The sequence below is a fragment of the Bos mutus genome, chromosome 22 (assembly GCF_027580195.1).
Source record: "Bos mutus isolate GX-2022 chromosome 22, NWIPB_WYAK_1.1, whole genome shotgun sequence".
Lineage (NCBI taxonomy): Eukaryota > Metazoa > Chordata > Mammalia > Artiodactyla > Bovidae > Bos > Bos mutus.
The window spans coordinates 21,725,358-21,751,460 of NC_091638.1; the positions used below are offsets into that span (position 1 = coordinate 21,725,358).

A 26,103-nucleotide genomic window follows, 5' to 3' on the forward strand; every position below is an offset into this window, starting at 1 on the left:
CACCATCAGTGCACTAGGGTTCCAGTTTCTCTACATCCTCACCAACACGTGTTATTTGATAATGGCCATCCTGAGAGGCATAAGGTGATTTCTCATTGTGGTTTTGATTTGCACTTTCCTGATGATGAGCATCTTGTCATGTACCGGTTGGCTGTTTGCAGATCTTCTTTGGAGACATGTCTTCCCAAATCTTCTGTCCATTTTGACCAGGCTATTCGTTCTGTTTTGCTATTGAATTGTACCCATTCCTTATATATTTTGAATATTAATCTCTTATCAGTTTGCAGATACTTTCTACCTTTTCATAGGTTGCCTTTTGACTCTTGATTGTTTACTTTGCTGTGCAGAAACTTTTTAGTTTGATGTAGCCCCGACTCGTCCATTTTGCTTTTCTTGCCTGTTCTTTTTGGCATTCAAATCAGTGCCAAGACCAATGTCATGAAGCTTTTCCTCTATGTTTTCTTTTTGGAGTTTTACAGTTTCAGGTCTTATATATAAATTTTTAATACATTTTAAGTTGATGTTTGTGTATAGTCTAGTTTCATTCTTTTGCCTGTGGATATCCACTTTTCCCAGCCTCTTTTGTTGGAGACTGTCCTTTCAAAAATACGCAGGACTGGGAAATAGACCCTTGAAGGGTACAAACAGAACCTTGTACACACTAAGACCCAGGGGAAAGGAGCAGTGACCCCGCAAGAGACTGACCCACTCTTGCCTGGGAGTGTCCAGAAGTTTCCAGCAGAGGTATGGCTTGGTGGTGGCCTGCTGCAGGGTTGGGGGCAGTGAGTGTAACAGTACATACATGAGACCTTTTGAAGGAGGTTGCATTATCTTCATTACCTCCACCATAGTTTCAGTTTAGTTCAGTCGCTCAGTCGTGTCGGACTCTTTGCAACCCCATGAATCGCAGCACGCCAGGCCTCCCTGTCCATCACCAACTCCCAGAGTTCACCCAAACTCATGTCCATCGAGTCGGTGATGCCATCCAGTCATCTCATCCTCTGTCATCACCTTCTCCTCCTGCCCCCAATCCCTCCCAGCATCAGAGTCTTTTCCAATGAGTCAACTCTTCGCATGAGGTGGCCAAAGTATTGGAGTTACAGCCTCAGCATCAGTCCTTCCAATGAACACCCAGGACTGGTCTCCTTTAGGATGGACTGGTTAGATCTCCTTGCAGTCCAAGGTACTCTCAAGAATCTTCTCCAACACCACAGTTCAAAAGCATCAATTCTTTGGAGCTCAGCTTTCCTCACAGTCCAACTCACATATCCATACATGACCGATGGAAAAACCATAGCCTTGACTAGACGGACCTTTGTTGGCAAAGTAATGTCTCTGCTTTTTAATATGCTATCTAGGTTGATCATAACTTTCCTTCCAAGGAGTAAGCGTCTTTTAATTTTATGGCTGCAATCACCATCTACAGTGATTTTGGAACCCCAAAAAATAAAGTCTGACACTGTTTCCCCATCTATTTCCCATGAAGTGATGGGACAAGATGCTATGATCTTCGTTTTCTGAATGTTGAGCTTTAAGCCAACTTTTTCACTCTCCTCTTTCACTTTCATCAAGAGGCTTTTGAGTTCCTCTTCACTTTCTGCCATAAGGGTGGTGTCATCTGCATATCTGAGGTTATTGATATTTCTCCTGGCAATCTTGATTCCAGCTTGTGCTTCTTCCAGCCCAGCGTTTCTCATGATGTACTCTGCATAGAAGTTAAATAAGCAGGGTGACAATATACAGCCTTGACGTACTCCTTTTCCTATTTGGAACCAGTCTGTTTTTCTTCCAGTTCTGTTGCTTCCTGACCTGCATATAGGTTTTTCAGGAGACAGGTCAGGTGGTCTGGTATTCCCATCTCTTTCAGAGCCCCCACCATAGTTTGTGAGTGAAGTTGCTCAGTTGTGTCCGACTCTTTACTACCCCATGGACTGTAGCCTACCAGGCTCCTCCGTTCATGGGATTTTCCAAGCAAGGATACCGGAGTGGATTGCCATTTCCTTCTCCAGGTGATCTTCCCAACCCAAGGATTGAACTCTGGTCTCCTACATTGTAGGCAGCCGCTTTATAGTCTGAGCCAACAGGGAAGTCCCCACCATAGTTTGGCCCTAGGTAAATAACAGGGAGGGAACACAGCTCCACCCATCAGCAGAAAATTGGATTAAAGATTTACTGAGCATGGCCCTGCCCATCAGAACAGGACCCAGTTTCCCCCTAGTCAGTCTCTCCCATCAGGAAGCTTCCGTAAGCCGCTAATCCTTCTCCATCAGAGGGCAGACAGACTGAAAACCACAATCACAGAAAACTAACCAATCTGATCATATGGACCACAGCCTTGTCTAACTCAATGAAACTACGAGTGATGCCATGTAGGGTCACCAAGACGGATGGGTCATGGTGAAGAGTTGTGATAAAACGTGGTCCACTGGAGAAGGGAATGGCAAACCACTTCAGTATTCTTGCCTTGAGAACCCCATGAACAGTATGAAACAGGAAAAAGTAAGACACTGAAAGATGAACTCCCCAGGTTGGTAGGTGCCCAATATGCTACTGGAGATCAGTGAAGAAATAACTCCAGAAAGAATGAAGAGATGGAGCCAAAGCAAAAACAACACCCAGCTGTGGATGTGACTGGTGATAGTAGCAAAGTGTGATGCTGTAAAAAGCAATACTGCATAGGAACCTGGAATGTTAGGTCCATGAATCAAGCCAAATTGGAAGTGGCCAAACAGGAGATGACAAGAATGAATATCGACATTTTAGGAATCAGCAAACTAAAATGGACTGGAATGGGTGAATTTAACTCAGATGACCGTTATATCTACTACTGTGGGCAGGAATCCCTTAGAAGAAATGGAGTAGCCATCATGGTCAACAAAAGAGTCTGAAATGAAGTACTTGGATGCAATCTCAAAAGTGACAGAAGGATCTCTGTTTCCAAGGCAAACCATTCAATATCACGGTAATCCAAGTCTATATACCCTGACCAGTAATGCTGAAGAAGCTGAACTTGAACAGTTCTATGAAGACCTACAGACTTTCTAGAACTAACACCCAAAAAAGATGTTATTTTCATTATATGGGACTGGAATACACATGTAGGAAATCAAGAAACACCTGGAGTAATAGGCAAATTTGGCCTTGGAGTACAGAACGAAGCAGGGCAAGGCTAATAGAGTTTTTCTAAGAGAACGCTCTGGTCATAGCAAACACCCTCTTCCAGTAACACACAAGAAGACTCTGTACATGGACATCACCAGATGGTCAATACCAAAATCAGCTTGATTATATGCTTTGCAGCCAAAGATGAAGGAGCTCTATACGGTCAGCAAAAACAAGCCTGGGAGATGACTGTGGCTCAGATCATGAACTCCTTATTGCCAAATTCAGACTTAAATTGAAGAAAGTAGGTAAAACCACTAGACCATTCAGGTATGACCTAAATCAAATCCCTTATGATTATACAGTGGAAGTGACAAATAGGTTCAAGGGATTAGAACTGATAGACAGATTGCCTGAAGAACAATGGATGGAGATTCGTGACATTGTACAGGAGACAGGGATCAAGACCATCACCAAGAAAAAGAAATGCAAGAAAGCAAAATGGCTGTCTGAGGAGACCTTACAAATAGCTGTGAAAAGAAGAGAAGTGAAAACCAAAGCAGAAAAGGAAAGATACACTCATTTGAATGCAGAGTTCCAAAGAATACCAAAGAGAGATAAGAAAGCCTTCTTCAGTGATCAGTGCAAAAAAAAAAAAAAGAGAAAACAATAGAATGGGAAAGTCTAGAGATCTCTTCAAGAAAATTGGAGATACCTAGGGAACATTTCATGCAAAGATAGGCACAATAAAGGACAGAAATGGTATGGACCTAACAAGCAGAAGATATTAAGAAGAGGTGGCAGGAATACACAGAAGAACTGTACAAAAAAGATCTTCATGACCCAGATAATCATGATGGTGTGATCACCCACCTAGAGCCAGACATCCTGGGATGTGAAGGCAAGTGGGCCTTAGGAAGCATCACTATGAACAAAGCTAGTGGAGGTGATGGAATTCCAGTGGAGCTATTTCAAATCCTAAATGATGATGCTGTGAAAGAAAGTGCTGCACTCAATATGCCAGCAAATTTGGAAAACTCAGCAGTGGCCACAGGACTGGAAAAGGTCAGTTTTCATTCCAATCCCAAAGAAAGGCAATGCCAAAGAATGCTCAAACTACCACACAATTGCCCTCATCTCACACGCTAGTAAAGTAATGCTCAAAATTCTCCAAGCTAAGCTTCAACAGTACATGAACCGTGAACTTCCAGATGTTCAAGCTGGATTTAGAAAAGGCAGAGGAACCAGAGATCAAATTGCCAACATCTGTTGGGTCATCAGAAAAGCAAGAGAGTTCCAGAAAAATACCCACTTCTGCTTTATTGACTATGCCAAAGCCTTTGATTGTGTGGACCACAGCAAACTGGAAAATTCTTCAAGAGATGGGAATACCAGATCACCTGACCTGCCTCTTGAGCGATCTGTATGCAGGTCAGGAGGCAACAGTTAGAATTGGACATGGAACAACAGACTGGTTCCAAATAGGGAAAGGAGTATGTCAAGGCTGTATATTGTCACCCTGCTTATTTAACTTACATGCAGAGTACATCATGCGAAATGCTGGGCTGGATGAAGTACAAGCTGGAATCAAGATTGCTGGGAGAAATATCAATAACCTCAGATATGCAGATGACACCACCCTTATGGCAGAAAGCGAAGAAGAACTAATGAGCCTCTTGATGAAAGTGTAGAGGAGAGTGAAAAAGTTGGCTTAATACTCAACATTCACAAAACTAAGATCATGGCATCCGGTCCCATCACTTCATGGCCAGATGGGGAAACAGTGGGAACAGTGACAGACTTTATTTTTTTGGGCTCCAAAATCACTGCAGATGATGACTGCAGCCATGAAATTAAAAGACACTTGCTCCTTGGAAGAAAAGCCATGACCAACCTAGACAGTGTATTAAAAAGCAGAGACATTACTTTGCCAACAAAGGTCCGTCTAGTCAAAACTATGGTTTTTCACGTATGGATGTGAGATTTGGACTATAAAGAAAGCTGAGGCCCAAATAATTGATGCTTTTAAACTGTGGTGTTGGAGAAGATTCTTGAGAGTCCCTTGGACTGCAAGGAGATCCAACCAGTCCATCTTAAAGAACATCAGTCCTGAATATTCATTGAAAGGACTGATGCTGAAGCTGAAACTCCAATACCTTGACCACCTGATGCACAGAACTGACTCTTTTGAAAAGACCCTGATGCTGGGGAAGATTGAAGGTGGGAGGACAAGGCGTCGACAGAGGCTGGGATGGTTGGATGGCATCACTGACTCAATGGACATGAGTTTGAGTAAAGTCTGGGAGTTGGTGATGGACAGGGAGGCCTTGTGTGCTGCAGTCCATGGGGTTGCAAAGAGTGGGACACGACTGAGTGACTGAACTGAACTGACAATCAGAATATTAAAAATTTTTTTTCAAAATTAAGAAATATCAAAGAAATTTAAAAGTGAGCAATAAGTTTGAAAAAACGGTTCACTTAAGATATGAATGGCATATTATTTAAATGTTCTAATCTTATACATCTTTTGTTGTTTGCTTGTTTAATCAACAAGGGTTATCTGGGTGGGAAGTTTTTGGCCCAATCTTGTTTTCTTTGTACCTTAATGAATTTTAACTTGTTTTGAAATGTTAATTCTTACAGGTAAAACCCTAGTCAATAAAAACTCTAATAAGGGGGGTGTGTGTGTGTTCAAAAGTAAACACATTTTTAATATTCTGGTTCTCCAGGAATAGCAGTAGTGAAAGTAAAAGGAAGCCACAGACTCTCTTGGGCGATTATATGTGGTGGCTTCATCATTCTATATGGTCATGCTGATTAACTGACTTGTTCAGCCTGTTGGATCAGAAGAAAATATGACTTTCCCAGTTGTATTCAAATCCATCAGGCATGAAAACAGATTGGTGATTTGTTTTTTTTGTCTTGTCTTAAACAGGAGCAACTGCCTGGTTTCTGCTTAGGCAAATGTGGTAGGTGGAATCATGGGCCCCTCAAGGATGTTCATGTCCGAATGCCTAGGTCTTGTGACTATATTACCTTCCATGGCAAAAGGGATTTGGCAGATGTGGTTATGTTGAGGATGTTGAGATAGGGAGACTTCCTGGATTAGTCGCATGGGACCAGTGTCATCACAAAAGTCCTAGTAAGTAAAAGAGGAAGGCATGGCATCACAGTCAGTGTGGTACAGCCTGTGAGGGATTTGATCAGCCATTTCTAGCTTTGCAGGTGGGAGTAGGCAACGAGCCAGGGAGCACAGGCAGCTTTAGGAGCTGAAAAAGGGAAGGAAATGAATCTCCCCTAGGGCCTCCAGAAGGTTTTAACCCTGTCAACTCATGTCAGACTGATAACCAGACGCTTAAGATAACTTTAAAGTTTTGGAAAATTTGTTAGTAGTAGCAAGAGAAAACAAATGCAGTGTATTTATAGGACTGTTATGTTTGTAAGTTCTAAAACACAGACATTTCTTTAAAAGTAGAAAAAATCCTTTTTTTTTTTTTTTTGAGTCTCACTGCCAGCCCTCCTAGACTCCCCAGTGGGCACATTTCTGACCCAGATCCTCCTAATCACTGTGAAATGATACTCAGCTCAAAAAGTAAGCAGAGTACATATGAGCTAAGGACGAAGGCATTGTGACACAACCCAGACGTCAGCAGTTCTCAGAACATGGGCCGTGGACAGCCTGCATCAGAGTTCCTGGGGAGCAGGTTACTTCAGGCCTGGACCTTTACCCCTTCCCACTAGTTTTTTTCATGTCAAGTTTACTGAAGTATAATTTGTATATAGCAAAATATACCCTTCTTAGGTTACGGTACTATGAATTTTGAAAGGTTTGTATAATCAAGTAGCCGCCGATACACTGAGGTTATTTCCATCACCCAGAATGTTTCACTTGTGTCCCTCTGTAATAAATTTCCTCTCCGTACCGCCTGTCTCTGGCAACCACTGACCTGATTTCCGTTCCTGTAGGTTTTTTCAAGAATGTCATATCCATGGAATGACACACCATGTGTCCTTTTGAGTCTGATTTAGTTTGTTTAACATAATCCTTTTGAGATTCATCCACGTTGTGTGTATATTCATATATAAAGAAACCATACTTCTGTGTTATGGCCATAATTTTTTTTTTAAGTATTTATTTGGCTGTGCTGATTTTTAGCTGTGGCATGCAGGATCTTTAGTTGTGGCATGTGGATCTAATTCTCTGACCAGGGATCAAACCCACGTCTCCTGTATTAGGAGCCTGGAGTCTTAGTCACTGAACCACCAGGGAAGTCCTGGCCATAACTCCTTGATGTGTTTTGTCTCTTTTGGTATGATCTGAGAGGTGTCATAATCGTCCCCAGATGGTTGAGGGATTGTCTTTTAGCCTGGTTGGGTGAGGGAGTCAGGTGGAGAGAGGGGTATGGAGGTGCAGGTGGGTCCAGAGGACACATGCCTGGAGAGAACACAGTTACAGGTTTATCTCTTACAAGAATTGAAAGAAGGGGGAAGATCACGGTAGCCTAATTATGGATCAGACAGTGAAGAATCTGCCTACAATGCAGAAGGACCCAGGTTCAATTCCTGGGTCAGGAAGATCCCCTGGAGAAGGGAATGGCAACCCACTCCAGTATTCTTGCGTGAAGAACTCCATGGACAGAGGAGCCTGGCGGGCTACAGTCCATGGGGTCGCAAAGAGTCAGACACAACTGAGCGGCTAACACACATAGAAAGGGAGCAGTAGGGGATGGTTTTGAGTTGTGGAGCAGGAGTCTTGAAGCTAGAGGCATTGAGTATCGGTTAGTTATAAGATTCAGTGGTCTGCAGCAAAAAGAGTGGTGACTGCCTGATCTTTTATTGTCTGTGCAACTCCTTTTGGGTCACTGCTAAACTATTGTTGTTCAGTCGGTCAGGTGTGTCCGACTCTTTGCAACCCCATGGATTGCAGCACGCCAGGCTTCCCTGTCTTTCCCTGTCTCCTAGAGCTTGCTCAAACTCATGTCCATTCAGTCAGTGATGCCATCCAACCATCTTGTCCTATGTCATCCCCTTCTCCTCCTGCCTTCAATTTTTCCCAGCATCAAGGTATTTTCTAATGAGTTGGCTTTTTGCATCAGGTGGCCAAAGTATTGGAGCTTCAATTTCAGCATCAGTCCTTCTAATGAATATTCAGTATTGATTTCTTTTAGGATTGACTGATTTTATCTCCTTGCCATCCAAGAGATTCTCAAGAGTCTTCTCCAACACCACAGTTCAAGAGCATCAGTTCTTTGGCCTTCAGCCTTCTTTATGGTCCAACTCTCACATCCATACATGACTAGTGGAAAAACCATAGCCTTGACTAGACGAACCTTTGTTGACAAAGTAATGTCTCTGCTTTTGAATATGCTGTCTAGGTTGGTCATAACTTTCCTTCCAAGGAGTAAGCGTCTTTTAATTTCATGGCTGCAGTCATTTTGGAGCCCCCAAAAATAAAGTCTGCCACTGTTTCCCCATCTATTTCCCATGAAGTGATGGGACCAGAGTCCATGCCTCTGCAGTGGCGGCACGAAGTCTTAACCACTGGAGCACCAGAGCAGTCCCCTATATTGTCTTTCTTAAAGCGTATTGCTGTCCAAAGAAATGGTAGTGTCTCCACTCTTTAAATGGTGGAGGGGGCCAGGGTGTGTGTGTATATGTGTGTGTGAAAATTACAATGATTAAAAAACTTGCTTTAAGTCATAGCTTTGAAGTGGTAGAGCTGGTATGAAGCCTCTCATCAGCCTCAAGGTCATTTTCCTCTCATCCTGCTGCCAGGGGGGCTCTGAAGTAAACTAACATTTAGCACTCCGGCCTTGTGTGGTTTTGCTTCCTAGTCTCATATCACATCTTAATTGTTTTTCTTGTTCTACAGAGCTTTCTGACAAGTCTTCATGAGATGGTATAGGTAACAGGTATGTCAATAAGATTAAATCACTAGCTTAATTCAGTTCTGAAATGGACAGGTGAAATTCCTGGATTGTCTACAGTTTCATTTACATAGGAGAAGTCGTCTTTTGTGAGGTCATTACAGAAATGCTGGCAAACTCTTTCCATTAGCAGTTCTTGCATGCAGTATGCACTTCTCGTGTTGTGGGACTCTTTTTTTGTTGTTGTTCAGAATTCACCTTAGGGGTTTTCTGAGACTCGGCATTCTTAATCGATCGTGGTTTTTAGCTTTCTTTTTTCTTTCCAGGCTGGGTGGATGATGCAGTTTCACTTCTAGGTGTTAGGATTCTCTTTCACACTAGTTTGTCATGACCTTAAAATATTGTAAGTTTCTCCTTAGGTTAATTCTTTTTTCTTTCTTTCTTTTTTAATGTAGTACCCCAGTGGGCTAGAGATTTGTTTTGGCAGATGAGTTTAGACTACCAGCGGCTGGAGAGTTCACAGCCCATGAGCACTGTCAAAGCTAACCCAGTGTGAAACCTGCCAGCGGTCTTTTTATTCTCTTGCACTGGTAGGTTTTGAGATCAGCCTTGAGGTTGTGAGTTGCCTAAGGCGGCATAGGATATCAAAGACGGAGAGACGTTTGCTACGAAGATCGGAATGGTCTTAGTTTGTAATAGCCATCCTCGTTGTCGCCTGGAGATTACTGACGAGGCCCAAGAGTCGCTCTGAGCTGTAACCACCCACAAAAACCACACGCATGGCATTTTACTCAAAACTCTACCTTAACCACTACTTTGTGATGCAAAACTGGTGGAATTTTGGGTACTTTCTGTAAAATCGAAATCTTTATGGGGGTTTTCCAACATTCTAGTTGATTGTGAACAAGTGATCAGTATAACGAAAGGAGAGCAGAGTTGGCCAATCAACACTGACTTCTGTGGTACAAAGGATGCTAGCCTGTGTGGAATATTTCATGGGGAGAAAGCCACCTTATCTGAGAAAACAGATTCTCCTGTTGAAAAATGCAGTTACATAGAGGTATTGACATGAGATAGGTAGTTGTAAAAGATAGAGATTTTAGAAGCTTCTTATCTTTGCCACAAAGTTTTCACTCTTGACAAAGTAATCACCTTTAGCACTTTCTAGCGTGTAGACCCTCTTATGAAAGAGGTTTGAAAAGGAAATCCATTTGTATTGGACAAACTACAGTTCTGCATAAGGACTTCCTGTAAAGGAAGAACCATTATGGGAAACTGCTGCTAGTAAGATATGATAGCCCTTTTACGGAGGGAAAATGGTAGGTATAAGAGCTCTCTCCTGTTTGGCCAAGTCGGGGGGCCTTCGTTTATTTTGGACTTATGTCCTTGGGCAAGTTCCTTTACCACTCTAAGGCTCAATTTCTAACCTTTACAATGAAAAATTTCTTTTCATGGTTAATATTCTGTTGTATATATGTACCGCAGCTTCTTTATCCATCCATCTGTCAATGGACATCTAGATCACTTTCATGTCCTGGATATTGAAAACAGCACTGCTATGAACATTGGGGTGCATCTGTCTTTTTGAATTATGGTTTTCTTTGGGTATATGCCCAGTAGTGGGACCGTTGGGTCATACGGTAGCTTTATTCCTAGATTTTTAAGGAATCTCCGTACTGTTTTCCATACTGGCTGTATCAATTTACACTTCCAGTATTACTCCACCATAAAAAAGGAATGCATTTGAGTCAGTTGTAGTGAGGTGGAAAAATCTAGAGCCTGTTAGAGTGAGTATAAGTCAGAAAGAGGAAAACACATACCGTATATTCAAGCTGATGAACTTACTTGCCCGGCAGGAAGAGACACACAGACACAGAGAACAGACTTGTGGACACAAGAAGGGAATGAGGGTGGGACAAATCGAGAGCAGCGCTGACTTACATTCACTACCATGTGTAAGATAGGTAGCTGGTGGGGAGCTCGGCCCTGTGCTCTGTGATGACGGGGAAGTGGGACAGGGGTGGGAGGGAGGCTCAAGAGGAAGGGTATTTATGTGCACTTATAGCTGATCTACATTGTCATCCAGCAGAAATCAATACAACATTGTACAGCAATTATTCTCCAATTAAAAATGAAAAGTTTCACTCCTGCTCTGTGGCAGATAGGAACACATTGTCTCAAGAGCCTTCAGTAGGAGTCCTTTGTTATGACATCCTGTCTTGTGTAAACGTGACTTTTATTGTCATATAAATTAAGCCTGCTATCAAGCACATTTTGTTTTTTAAAATCTGTAAAAACATTTTAGCAAAACCCAACTCTACTTGTGTAAGTACATACTTATTCTCCTTTAGTAATTAATAGTCTTAGAAGACTAAATTTCCATCTGTGTTGCCCAGAAAGCTCCCGTGATTAGCCTTAAAACAATGAGCAGAAACTTTCAGGCTGTCTCTCATTAGCACATTCCCCAAACCAACCATGGGAGGAAGATAGAGAAATCAGTAACTGAGATTTTCATGTGATAATTCCTTAGTTTACCGTGAAGAACTTGGTCATTTCCCATTAGCACAAAAATAACCCTGTGCTTAGGTTGCTACTGCAAAGACAGTGTTGCTGGTTAGCTCCCACAAGTGAAGTTTGCTTGCTTTATAATTTACATTAGGAAATGTTTAAACACGGTGAAAGCAGTTTTTACAAGCGCAGAATCAAGCAATTCATTTTCAGAAAGTGGAACCAAATGAAACCAACTGAAGAAAACCAGGTAAGCTGAATCATATTTTTTAAAAACAAAATGAAGAGTTGTATTTTGTGCGTGTGAGTAGAGGCGCAGAGTTCTAAGAACAGTTGCCCTGTGGGGAATATCAAGTAAAGCTTTAAGACTTTATTTGTAGGAGGAAACAAGGTTTATCACTACAGAATTTTAGGGACATAAGTAGAAATGGGAAAGGTAATATAAGCGTTAGAAAGGTGAAATGGAGCTTCCCAGACCCTTTGACATAACAAATGTTTTAGTTAAGGAAATTGGCAAAATCTTGAAATCTTAGTTGTTGCTATAGCAAACTTTTAAAATTAAATCATGAGAGCCAAAGACTGTCCTGCTTGTGAGCGCTGTGCTATAACATGATAGTCCAATAGCACTGATTCTTCACCTGAGTAACTTTTTATTTTTTAATTGAAGGATAACTGCTTTACAGAATTTTGTTTTCTGTCAAACCTCAACATGAATCAGCCATAGGTATACATATATCCTCTCCCATTTGAAACTCCCTCCCATCTCCCTCTCCATCCCACTCCTCTACATGTCCCAGAGCCCATGATTTGCCCGCGTCATACAGCAAATTCCCATTGGCTATTTTACATATGGCAATGTAAGTTTCCATGCTACTGAGTAACTGTAAAGGCAACTTGAACCTTGAAATAGAAGTGTTGAAAAAGCGATGTCTGGAAAAAGGTGAAATCACAATTATACATCAAAGGCCACGGGAGCTATAATTTCAAATTTTGTTTCAGCTGTACCAGCTTTGTGCTCACACCCAAACTCCACTGATAGAATCTACTGCAGTGGGGTAGAGAAGAATTCCATTTATTTTCTGCTGAAGCTGGCGAACCGAATGAAGATCTGTATCTTAAGTGACAGGAATCAAATGAAACATGACAAACCTGTAAAAGCTGCCACCTGAACATGTCAAAGCAGCACTTGGCAGTGAGTGAGGTGGGACAGGCCCTGGGAGACAAACCACACACACTGCCTCGCCGGGCTGGCAGCTCGGGAGATCAAAGGGAGAGCCAGGGGAGCGAGTCTCCGTGGGCTGGGGCTCACGTGGCGGGGTTTGGCATGGAGTGCTGGTGGTTTGTTCATAGATACAAGTACGTATCTATCTTGTATTGGTTTTATTATGGAAAATTTTTATGGAGATACGCTGTATTGACTGGAAAATGATTGACTTGTTTTTAAAGTTACCGAATTTATAATGCAGAAGCATTGGTTTTGAAGCTAGTCATTTAAGTGGAGTTTAATCCCAACCTAGTTTCTGACATTGGATGGTAATTATTCTTATTTGGCAAAGCACAGAGAAAATCAACATTACAAGAGCAACCAGGGCAGGCAGTGCTCTAAGGAGGGGACAGCTTTCTCTGCCTTTGGATAGACGAGTTAGATTTGTCAAACATTTCCAGCTCTCATGAAGGCCTCCGACCATTGAAGGAAAGCTGACCTTGCTGCTCGGTGCTTCTTTGCACTGCAGATGACAAGTTCCAGGTCCCCCAGGGAAAGTGCAGGAGCGGGAGCCTGAACCGGCATTCTAGACTTGACCACGTGTGCCCCCGTTACCCGTGACAGTCTGCTTGGCAGTCACCCATCGAGAAGAACCAATAGCCACTGGACTAAACCCTCCCCTGTATTTGTTCAGGAGCTCTCAGAGTTCTCATTCCTCAGGTAAGCACTTTCAGAATCAACCTGGTAAGTAAACCATTTATACTTTTAAGTTGGTCCTAAAGAAAATATATAATTGGAATAGCTGTGACGACAGAAAGAAACTTCTAAACGAAAGCCATCACTCAGTCACAGTATTTTATTCTGCATCATTTATTAAATATTTTTATATATGCATTTACAAACTTTACTCATTTCAGAACTCTGCTTTCAATACATTTTTAAACTGTTTTTGGTAGAGTCTCTCGTAAAATGAGATCCATGTACAAAACTAGGCAACAGATATAAAAGTTTCCTCTCATACTTTTCATCCATCAAGCAAAGAAATCATGTGACAAAGAAAAAAAAACTCAAATGTGGCTCGTTCACAAGAATAACATGTCAGTGTTCAAACTATGAGTTCTAATGGGATAGATCATATTTCATCTCTATCTGGAAGGCTATAGTTTAACACGTCTTAGCTACTGTAGCATGTTGGTTCCGATGAAAAAAATCAACTCTGTTTGGACTAGATCATCTAGACACCATCAATTATTCATTTCCTTATAAAGTGACACCACAATTCACCTTGGAGATGACACTGATGGGCTAGCAGTCTGCATTTACCCCAAACGTGGGCTTAGAAATTTCCCTTTAAAAAATTCGTTAACTTGGCAAACTAAAGTCTGAGCCTCTAATTTAGCGCTCTTACTTAAAAGACATAGTTTAAATGATCAATTCAGAAGCCTAAAAGTATCTTTGAAACTAAAGTTGCTTCTCTTAAAATGAGTGCTGACCTGACAGTTCCGAGGCTCGGGGCACTGTCACTAGGAGAGGCACTGGGGCCGCTAGCAACGAGAAGTACTGTCACCACAGGATAAGTATATGGTACGAAACGCCCGGGGGCCTGCAACTCACTAGTAATATGATTTTGGCAGCAGCATCATTTAACCATTTGTTACATACTATTAACACACCAGCTTCAAAGATGTGCACTCCCCTTAGGATACACAGGAGTTACAAATTTATGGTGATTGCATAATTGGTATTGCACAGTTTTATAAAAAACATAAATACTGGTTATTCTAGATTTAAATACAAAATACATGTCATATACTTTTAAATCTATAATGTGGTTCAAGTGCAAGTCAGGTGCTTTCTTTAGTCCTTCCCAAAAAGGCATTTTAAATACTTTTTTGGCACAAATGAAATTTCACCCTGCCAACAATTCTAATTACAATACATATATCCAAACCTGGAGAGTAGCAATCATATACATACAGTATAAAACTGAGTATTTACAAATATACTAAGCATAAATGTAACCTCTGTGGGTGAATCAGAACTAAGTAGCCAGACCCACACTAAAAATAATTTAAAAAGGTAAATACGATGCCTTTAGTTCATTTGCTTATGCTGGTTGCTGTGGGTTGACATTCATGTGAGGAGGATGTCCTAGAAGACCAATTCTTTGTTTCTGCTTCCTTTGTTCTGTCATCTGGAAAGTTAAAGAGTTTCATCATTAGACCCAGACACTTCCTGTACGTCAAATCGTATACTCAACCATAGACTCACCTCTGTGGTTATGGTTTATACTGAAACCCACTTTCTACAAATAGCATCCCATCAGTATATCAAACACACAACTTCAAAAAGGACATCTACCTGTGCAGAATGGGGAATTCTGTGCCCTAGTCATGCAATGTGACATTCAGAAATTCTGCTTGCGACTTGTTTCATAAAGGAACAAAAAGCAGTTAAAGCACAAGATTCTTGTTTCCCAAATCTACATCCAAATAATAGCTTTGTAAGAGAGTTGTGTCACACTAAACACTCAAGAAACTGTCTAATGTGTTTAGAACTCTAAGTTTGAGAGAGATTGAGTCCATTGGCTTCAGGGTGTCTCGGTTATTCTCCGATTGTTCTTGGATAGTTTTGAGAGAAAAAAATCACACAGCGTTTCTAGGGAGATGAGAATGTCCTTAACACTGCAGGTCCAGGGTGACTGAATGACATAAATCATGGGCTGGCACTCAGTGGAGACCAGTCCTCACCCCCTACACACTAAGGGCAGGAAAGACCATTCCTTAAGTCTGCTCAAAAGAAAACGTGTTTTCAAAACTGCCAACAAGAAGTTGGGACCTTTTATTTGGCTGCTGAACTAAACCAGTTCTCATCTTGACAGGCATTTAGCTCAGTTCTGCCTATTTCAGGGCATAATTAACTCCCTGTATTTACATTTTTCTTAACCCAGTTATCCCAGCTCTGGATTTGATGCTGGGCATTTAGGTCAATTAAGGTAAAAAAGCTATATGAAATACTGGATAAAACTGTTATCTCTAAGTGGTCTTAGATCCTGCTTCTAGATTTTTGGCTTCCTAAAGTCAGAGAGGAATTAGGGTTTAGTAGTATTAATATAAAGAATGTGGGCACTGGAATCAGACCAGACCTATTTCCATAAGGTTTTATGTTGTACCTTTCCAAAGTCTGTTTCTTCATTCATATAATGAGGGTAATAATTCCGACCTCACAGAGAGGATGTATGTAAATTTTCTAATAGTGTCTGTCACATGGTACAGATGCTTAAATCTCAGTTTTCACCTGGACTAATTTTTGGTACAAAATACCCCCGAGAGAAAGTAAAATGAGAATAAGTTACCTCAGTTCACTTTTAAAGTAGTTATTTTGCCTTATTTGAAACAGTATTTTGGTATGAAAGGAAAACTGCTATGTTGCGACGCCTATGAAATGCCTTCAGTTGTATTTTAAGAGAGGTTTACAAGGAGTATTTCCAAAAGTAACTTTTTACAAAGCCTCCTATGAAGAGTTGCATGAGGGGTATTCTGCTAGCCTCAAAAGTTTCCTTAGATGAGTGACAAGTCTTTAAAGGAGGTGTCACAACCCTCTACTATACTTCAGACTCAGCTGCAGGAGAGCCTCCTGTGACTCATGGAATAAACTGACAAGTAGATGGTGATGCAGTCAGGCAGCTCACTGCCTGATACTTCACATACTCAGCCCAGACTTTCACCCCCAAACTAGTGCCTTGGCAGGCAGCCTTGAGAAGGACTCCAACAGAACTCACTAAATTGAATAATCTCTGCATTCTTAATGATTTAGGAATCTTGGTGGGCTCCACGCGTATTGATGGGTACTCAAAGCTTCCATTTAAAGATGCTGAGATTTTTCCACGGTTGAAGTTGGCCCCTGAAATTTTTCTATAAATTTCTTACATTTGAGATGATCTCCTCTGTATGTTGTGTAGCCTCATGCCTGTGTGTCCAGTCAGCTTCCTGTGACTTTTCAATGCTTCTAAAACTGCATTCGTTATAGCAAATGAGCCAACCAATGGCACATCTTCCCGCCCTCTTCTATAGGTAGCACCTGATAACTCAGTGGTGGTCCGACTCTAATTCTCCAGGTTTGTCTTCCTAAAAATAATGATCGCATCACCATCCCTGAGTCCCTGACCTTTTGAAGCTCCCTACTGAAGTGAGTGGCCAAAACCTTTGTTCAAGCAGAGGTTGTGCCTGGTAATTTCAAGAACCTAGCACAGACTTCCCTGGGGCTTCTTCCTTGGTGGTTCAGACGGTAAAGAATTCAGACGGTCTGCAATGCAGGAGACTGGGGTTCCATCCCTGGGTCAGAAAGAGCCCCTGGGGAAAGAAATGGCAACCCACTCCAGTACTCTTGCCTGGAGAATTCCATGGGCAGAGGAGCCTGATGGGCTACAGTCCGGCGGGGGCGGGGTGGCAGAGAGTCAGACATGACGGGGCGACTAACACTTTCATTTTCAGCACATACTTAATTTTGTTTCCTATTTCCCTAGAATAATAGTTCTTAAACTTTGGCATGTGCCAGAAGCACCCGGAAGGCTTGTTACAACACAGATCAAAGGGCCCACAGAGTTTCCATTGAGGAGGCTCAGGGTAAGGTTGGTGAATCTGTATTGCTAACAGGTTCCAAGGTAGCGTTAATGCTGTGGATCTAGGACCACACTGCTGCTCTAGAAGAGCATTTCTCTGTCTCAGAAATAGGCCAAGATCCTTAGAAAAATTACATTTTCATATACTTGAATACTTAAAAAGTACTTTGGGTACATTTTCTCAAAATGAGATCTCAGGAATGATTCTCTGCAGTTGAGCACATGGTCGGCACACAAATCTGACTGCCTGAATTCTGTTTTGATCAACCATGGCCTTGTAGACAGAATGGCTGTCATCTAAGTGAGTCATCAATGTTAAAGTACCAGGGGCAGCTGCTTAAGTATCTGGCCCTTTGGACACAGTCCTCATCCAGTTATAATTGTGTGGGAACAGTAACGAAAGAAAACCAAGTAGTTCATATACTCGAATTTTTTTTCCCCCAAAGTATTCAAGTATATGAAAATCTAACTCTCCTGTTGCTCTTGGCCTATTTCTGAGATAGTGAAACAGACCCCACCCTGGGACTAAATCTGGCCTATAAGAAACCAAGTTCAACACTGCTGACCAGGTAAGTTTCCCTGGTCCCTTGGTAGACATTCTCACATAATTCCTGGCCTTATTAGCTCAATTCAACCTACTTACCTGTCTGTCTGTCTACAGAGATTCACATACACTCTATATATCTTATTTAAGGCATCATTATTGTTACTATTACCCATATCAAAACAAAGTGTACCCTTAGCACATTCTCTCTGGACATCTGAAACAAAACTGACTAGATAAAAATATCCATCTCATTGAGATCTAAGGTAACAACTCAACATTTTAATACTGAAGAATCTATTTTGATTAGTGCAACATGTCCCATTTGTAGTAGATACATTGAAAAACCCTCAAAATCCACATTTTGCTAAGGATGAACATTTGAAGCAATGTTCTTCTTCATAAACTATATAGAGACTAGCTTGAATTTCTGTATGCCTTCTTTTTGACTCAGTCTAAACAGAAAGCAAATAATATGGTAGCTTTACAGGTGAGAAGCAACCAAATGTCTAAAAGATTTTTCATGAAAATAGTGTTGACTGCAAATTGGCAAAATCTGCTGTACCAGTGTACGATTAAGGGCTCGCACTGCAGAGAAAGTTCATCCACAGCACATGGAAGCTGCAGCCTGCCTTCCTGTCACAGTAAGGCCGTGGCTACTCAGATTCTAAGCAGCCTGGAAACTCCAGTCACCACAACTGATCTTTCAGTTCAGTTGCTCAGTCGTGTCTGACTCTTTGCGACCCCATGGACTGCAGCATGCCAGCTCTCCCTGTCCGTCACCAACTCCCACAGTATACCCAAACTCATGTCCATCCAACCATCTCATCGTCTTTCATTCCCTTCTCCTCCTGCCTTCAATGTTTCCCAGCATCAGGGCTTTTTCAAATGAGTCAGCTCTTTGCATCAGGTGGCCAAAGTTTCAGCTTCAACATCAGTCAACATCGGTCCTTCCAATGAACACCCAGGACTGATCTCCTTCAGAATGGACTGGTTGGATCTCCCTGCAGTCCAAGGGACTCTCAAGAGTCCTCTCCAACACCACAGTTCAAAAGCATCGATTCTTTGGCACTCAGCTTTCTTGACAGTCCAACTCTCACATCCATCCATGACTACTGGAAAAACCACAGCCTTAACTAGACAGACCTTTGTTGACAAAGTAATGTCTCTGCTTTTGTAATATGCTGTCTAGGTTGGTCATGACTTTTCTTCCAAGGAGGAAGCGTCTTTTAATTTCATGGCTGCAGTCATTTTGGAGCCCCAAAAAATAAAGTCTGACACTGTTTCCAGTTTCCCTATCTATTTCCCATGAAGTGATGGGACCAGATGTCATGATCTTAGTTTTCTGAATGTTGAGCTTTAAGCCAACTTTTTCACTCTCCTCTTTCACTTTCATCAAGAGGCTTTTGAGTTCCTCTTCACTTTCTGCCATAAGGGTGGTGTCATCTGCATATCTGAGGTTATTGATACTTCTCCCGGCAATCTTGATTCCAGCTTGTGCTTCTTCCAGCCCAGCATTTCTCATGATGTACTCTGCATATAAGTTAAATAAACAGGGTGACAGTATACAGCCTTGATGTACTCCTTTCCTGATTTGGAACCAGTCTGTTGTTCCATGTCCAGTTCTATCTGTTGCTTCTTGACACGCATTCAGATTTCTCAGGAGGCAGGTCAGGTGGTCTGGTATTCCCATCTCTAAGAATTTTCCACAGTTTGTCATGGTCCACACGGTCAAAGGCTTTGGTGTAGTCAATAAAGCAGAAGTCGATGTTTTTCTGGAACTCTCTTGCTTTTTTGATGATCCAGCAGATGTTGGCAATTTGATCTCTGGTTCCTCTGCCTTTTCGAAATCCAGCTTGAACATCTGGAAGTTCACAGTTCACGTATTGCTGAAGCCTGGCTTGGAGAATTTTGAGCATTACTTTACTAGCGTGTGAGATGAGGGCAATTGTGTGGTAGTTTGAGCATTCTTTGGCATTGCCTTTCTTTGGGATGGGAATGAAAACTGACCTTTTCCAGTCCTGTGGCCACTGCTGAGTTTTTCAAATTTGCTGGCATATTGAATGCAGCACTTTCACAGCATCATCTTTTAGGATTTGAAATAGCTCACTTGGAATTCCATCACCTCCATTAGCCTTGATCTAACTGATCTTTACAGTCCTATAAAATCAGTCATGCTGCTAAGGATGAGCCTAAAATACTGAGAAGTACAGCTGAAGCCTCTCTCAAAGGCAGGTATACTGACTCACTATAAACATACACGGATAGTCACATTCTCGGTCCCCAGTGTAGTGGTCCTCTTGAGTTCCCCTGATAGACTCTCTCACGCTTCTGCACGACCATCTCTGAGAGGTTTCCATGGCAGTGACTCAGATCCTCTCCCTCAGGTCAGGCAGGATGAAGTGCTGCCTTTTTCTTTACTTCCTGAGCAAACTTTCAAATTTCTGTTACATACTCACCACACTGAATTCTAATTTGTTTACCTATTTGTCTCCCACTCCAGACTCTTAGTTCCTTGACGAAGGAGAATAGGCTCCGCTCACCGCTGTAACCCCAGTCCCTAGGGCTGCACACCACAGGTGCCTAGCACACGGTGGCTAGGAGAACAAGCGCAAGGCCCGGCGCGCAGTGCCTTTGCTGGAGCACACCACGCGCTTTCATGCCCTTGCTCGTGCTGCCGCCCTGCTGCGCCTCCTTGTCCAGCGGTAGGAGCTCAACTCCTCTGACGCCCCAGGTCCCGCACGCCCCATGAGATGGGCTTCATTCTGGCGGATGGGCCCTAGTACTTTTCCTGCTGTGTCCTCCTGTTAGAGGTGTGTTGCTTTCTGGATAGATCACAGTATCCTAGAGGGCAGGTGTTACCTACGGCCTCTTCTGTGATTCCAGCACAGGCTAAGGAACACAGACCTTCAGGTAAGGTTTAATATCCCATTTTCCAACTGTGAGGAATTCTTCTGATCATGTTATCCCTTCCTTCTTTATGTAGTTAACAAGATAATAACCCTCTTGCATGAAAAACACCGAACAATATACCATGTTAATATGGTAAGAATTTCAAGCACTACTAGTATTCCTAACAACTACTGGATTGGCCAGAAAGTTCTTTGGGGTTTTTCCATAACATTTTAGAATCACATTTGTATTCAGAATCTCTTGGGAGGGGAAACTTGAAGATGAGCAGCATCATGAACTAACACTTAGAGTAGCAATTTTAGTTAACTGTTCTTGGCAGTAATAGAAAAGCCACTAACCAGGTTTTTACTAGTATCCTTGATAGGAACTTTCTCTTCTCAAACTGGTATTTGAAGACCACCACCACCAGAGAGGTCAATAACAATAAAGGTTAAAGCCAAAGACATTCAACCATCTTTGCTCCATTATGTTGCTTTTTTGGACCAGAAGATCTGAAAAAATATCTAAGTGATGAAGCAATTTTTGTATTTTCCAGCACTGTTACTACTGAATGGTATTCTTTCATAGCTGGTTTAAAAAAATATCTTACCACAGAGTTTCTCGTTCATTAATCATTTGTGGGCTTTTTATTTTTTAATTCAAAACTTTTTTCCCTTTGGAGAGCAAGAATTCTCACAATTGCCATTTAAGAACCAGCAGATCTATGCCTATCTGCATGACTTTTTATGCAGAAAAGGTTAAGAAATCTTTATGATTGTTACACACCAAATTAACAAAATGTGAATCTTTTCAACAAGTTGATTCTCCAAAAAATGCTTTAAAGCTTTGCTACAAAGTCAAAAGAAACTGTTGACTAATTCCTTCTGTAAGAACCAAGTTTCCCCCAGTAAAAGCAGCAATGCTGAGTTTTCCCTGTAATTCTGGACACCTTAAAACCTAAGCAGATCAACCCTGGTAAAGGTACTTTAGAATAAGTTACTGGTTTGCTATTTCTTTTTAGCCTATAACATCTTCAAGGAAAAAGTGGTTCAATTTCACATTCATAAGGGTAAGGTTTTCTGAAGGGTGGTTCCAATGGCTCACTTTAAAACAAAAATGTAAAAAGAGCTGAAACCAAGCAGCTTAAACCACACTGGTTTTGCTCTCACCTAATGAACCCTAGTTCATATGTAATCATAGTTTTACATAGTTTGCTCAAGCCAAAATTCTGGCTTCATAGAAACAATCCTGATGCCAAATCTCTATGATCAGTTTTGTAACATGGCAATGAATGTATCCTTCGTAATGTTTAAATATTGATATATGATGTGACTTCTGAAACTCTAACTCTTAAAAAAATGAGTAAGATTTGAAACAGTCAACCATGAAAGGCAAACAGGGTACAATGAGGAAACAAGACAAGGGAAAGTCAAGCCTCGCCTGTAAGGCCAGGAGCTCCTGCCTGCTGTTTTCAGATAAAGTTGGGTAAATTTCCCAACAGCCTGCTGTGCATCTTAGTATCCTCAACAAAAAAAAAGGATGGAATTGGGTCCGATGCCCTCCGGGGTCTTGGGTACATCATACACCTATGATTCTGGGTGAATTCCTCAGCTCCACTCACTCCTTAGGCCAAGTTCACTGCTTTGCGAAGTGTCCATCACTGAAGCAGCTTCAGGACCACCCTCAGGGAGCAATTCAACACCCGGGATTCTTAGTGTTGAGAGGACAGGCCAGGCCTACTTGCGTGGCATTTACTACCACAGACTACCCAATAATAGCTTCAGAGGTGTTTACAGATGGCACTGTATAGAAAGCTAATTGCTTCCTTTATTTAGGTCTGTATTAGATCAATTTCTCTTAAGATTTTTTGGCATCTAATTTAAAGTATCTGATTTAATGGCGATCCTTACAGCCACAGCTCTAAGGGAGAGGAAGGGAGCTCAAGCATCGCTCTGTTCGTTAAAGAGCTCGCCTCACTCGGGGTCGGGGGAGGGGATGAGTACCACAAGCAGCTGGAGCAGACAAGACTCATGCGTCAGTGTGGTTCTGGGGACCATTTGCCAAGCATTTCACAGCAGGGTTAAAGACTCAATTAAACAATTACCAAAGGAAACTAGTTATATCTCTAAGTTTTACTTAGGCAGGTTATTACTCATTTTAGGGGGCTACCCAGCTCAGCACCATAGACAGCCTTCATAAATACGGCTTTCTCCTCTCATTAGTCTTTTTATTTGCACCTTAATACAAGTGAAAGAAACGAACTTGAGGCCAGATAGTATCTTGGGGCTCAGTTTGGAATAATTTGGCAAAGAAACATAATGCAAAGTAGGACTGCTTAAAGTGCCACGGAAACCACCTCCAAGAAGAGTTTACTCAGGCGGAGCTTCACTAGTTATTACGTTCCCCAGAGTCATCAAGCAGCTGTGTTCCTAAACCACTTACCACCCGGCCAGCCTGGCCTGGTAACTGCTGCTGTGTAAAATGTATAATCTCGTGTATGGAACTGATTAAAAAGCTTTCAGCACGGTGTGCAGGGTGATCCCAATCAATGTGGCTGAGCACAGGTTCTCCCAGCACAGAGGTCATCACCTGGTGACTGTGAGTGCTTGTTTTAAGGGGGCCAGGAGAGGGCACAAAGAATGCCCCCTTCCCCCAGCTTACAGGGGCAAGGCCTTTATCTTAGGGACGGGGGCAGGACGCAGCAGCACGTGTGTGGACGGCTAACCTCGGTGAGGACAGGGGTGCGTTCGGAGTGCTCCCTGTCCCACCCCCAGGATGATGGCAGCCAGTCAGTGAGGATGGGGCTCTTCCTGGACTAGGGTTTATCCCCTGGAGGCTGAATATAAGTACCTGGGGAGAAGAGCTGATAGTCTGAGGGCTGAAAAGAAAAGCCAGCAACAGCCTGTCATCTTCTGTCAGTGAAGAAGACAGGACAGTTTTACACAGTGTGTTTTTCTGGACAGCGCTTCACTGAAGTAGTTTGCATTTTCTCATTTTCTGGTTTTGTTTTTCACATTAAAACCTCGTCCTGAGCAGCACTGAAAGTAGTGTCATAGGCTTATCCTGTCAAAGGGGCAGTGAGCGGGGAACAGAGGGGAAACGGATGGACTGAATGGGCCTATCACCCATTTCCTTTTTTTGTCCAGATGATAAACTTCAGCATTGTAACATGAGCACTGCTGTTGTTTTTTCCCCTCACCAAATATGGTGTGTATCACAGTGGTGTGTGTCTGTGTGTAGGCAGGTAGGGTTCTTTTCTTTACCTGATCCTTTAATTCTGACAGCTGTCCAGAGAGGTTGGTGACAAGCTTCATGGTGGACTCCAGCTTCTCCTGCAGGTTCCTCAGCTCATTCTGCTCTCCTTCTGAATCGCTGCTGACCAGGGACATGGCTCTCATCCTCGGGAACCAGTCTAGGTTTCTTTCCTAGAACCCAGATGGAAAAGAGAGGGCGTCACTTCTACCAGCAGAGACCACAGAGGCACTCTTACCGTGCCATCCTGTCTTGGCAGCATCGTTCATCAGGCTGTCTCTGCCTGCTACAGAACTAATGTACTGCACTGTGTATTAAAAAAAAACATTAAGTAAATATCTTTGTAATTGAGCATAAGTAAACTCTCTTAATTCCTAGAAGAAATCACTGTAAAATTACACATGGGTCAAAGCGGGTTTCCAAAGTTCCTCAACTCCGAATACTAACACTGTCGTTCCACCTGTGATCTCTGCAAATTCCAGACCCAGTGAGATCTGAGTCTTAAAACTGTGGTCCCGTATACACAATACAACTTGCCATTTTAATCACTTTGAGGTGTACAGTTCAGTGGCATTAAGAGCATTCACTCTGCTGTGCGACACCACCATCCATCCTCAGGGATTCTGTACATCTTCCCTAACTTAAACTCGAAAATCATTTGCAAACAAACACTCTAGAAGTAAGTGGATTTTAAGATCCCGAGTGTTGTGGGACTTACCAGCTACGTGTATGGGTGTGTTCTTGGTAGGCAACTGTCAAGAGGCTGCAAACGGAGAGTGGGTTCAGTTGCCCTCTTTGTGAATTACGGACACCACCCCTCACCTCTTGCCTCCTGCTCCTCCACGCCTGAAATGGCTGGCCTGTGCTGTCGGTTGGTGTAAGAAAGACCCACTCAGTCTCCTCCCCTCATCATCGCCACCCTTTTTTTTTTCACTTCCCACATTTTATTTCTATCCATGCTCTTGAGGTTATTCATCTCTGTCATGTCTGTATGATGGAAACACTGTAACAGGGTCCTGCTACGTAACTCTTTACAACTCTGCTTTCAGTAACATCACACTTGGCACTTGACATGGCCTTGGTGTTAGTATTCAAAGTGGCCAACACAACAAATCAGTTCCCCCTCTTTTCCCAAACATTTACCAGCACAAAATTGGTCTCTTCATCTAAGTGATATTTTGGCCCCTTCATCAATATTACCTGAAGGTAGGCCAGGTAGATTCAATGCTTGGTGACTGCACTCAAATTGCAAACTTGAAAGAGAAACAGATATCCCCTTTAATGCTCCTGTATCTGAAGAGAACTGGACTTTTAGGACTAAAACACTTAATGTACTCTGAAGACAGCAAAAGGATACTCTTAGGGGTTACATGAAATTTGTGATGATGAACATGTGTTCAACTATATAGAGCAGCTTAGAATTCATAATAAATACTTCAAGAATATTAGTTCTGAGCTTCCCTGGTGGCATCTGTCTACAATGCGGGAGACCCAGGTTCGATCCCTGGGTTGGGAAGATCTGGAGAAGGAAATGGCAATCCACTCCAGGATTATTTCCTGGAAAATCCCATGGACAGAGGAGCCTGGTAGGCTACAGTCTATGGGGTCTCAAAGAGTTGGACACAACTGAGCGACTTCACTCACTTTACATATTAAGGAAAAGATTTATATTTGTTATTTTAATGTGACAAAGACATTATTGCAAGTAAGTCAGAGGTCCACCCTTTCTTTTAATACCTATTGCTCATACTTGTAAACACCATTTCTCATGGCTGGTTAACAGAATGGACAAGACTCTTCCTCCCACCTCACTTCTTTCTGCTCACATCTGCTTTTCTCCCACTTCTAAAAAGCACACTTTATAGATAAGTGCTGTACAGAAAGGTAGGAATGAACCACAGAGAAGCTTCCTCAGCTGGAGGTAAGGGGAGGAAAACCTACTCCTTCCACATCCACGTGCTATCACGTTTCATCTGGGCCATTCCACTCTCATCGGGATAAATTCTAATAAACATTCCAACACAAATCATGACCACCCCCCACCCCCCCAACACACACATGCAGAATTTGCTATTGGTGCTTTGTGTACACCAGAGGTCAGCAGAATTTTTCC

General features: G+C 42.3%; 1 protein-coding gene and 1 long non-coding RNA gene across 4 annotated transcripts in view; one reads left to right on the forward strand and one right to left on the reverse strand.

Moving 5' to 3' along the window:
* The window catches only part of LOC138984728 (uncharacterized), a 170,924-nt gene that overhangs the window by 139,669 nt on the left and 5,152 nt on the right, over positions 1-26,103 (forward strand). Inside the window, exons 3-4 of one of the 2 annotated variants that reach the window (XR_011462009.1) lie at positions 13,211-13,401; positions 17,207-18,138. This is a non-coding gene — a long non-coding RNA (uncharacterized lncRNA). Of the gene's footprint in view, positions 1-12,273; positions 13,402-17,206; positions 18,139-26,103 lie in introns of those variants that run through there. The other variant, XR_011462008.1, reaches the window with a different exon arrangement.
* ITPR1 (inositol 1,4,5-trisphosphate receptor type 1) overlaps positions 13,536-26,103 on the reverse strand; it is a 355,281-nt gene continuing 342,713 nt past the window's right edge. For both annotated transcript variants that reach the window (XM_070360064.1, XM_070360063.1), the window contains 2 exons: positions 24,002-24,163; positions 13,536-14,875 (listed from right to left, as the gene is read on the reverse strand). In XM_070360064.1, coding sequence (XP_070216165.1) covers positions 14,789-14,875; positions 24,002-24,163 — 249 coding nt within the window. In that variant the 3' untranslated portion in view covers positions 13,536-14,788. The remainder of the gene's footprint in view (positions 14,876-24,001; positions 24,164-26,103) is intronic.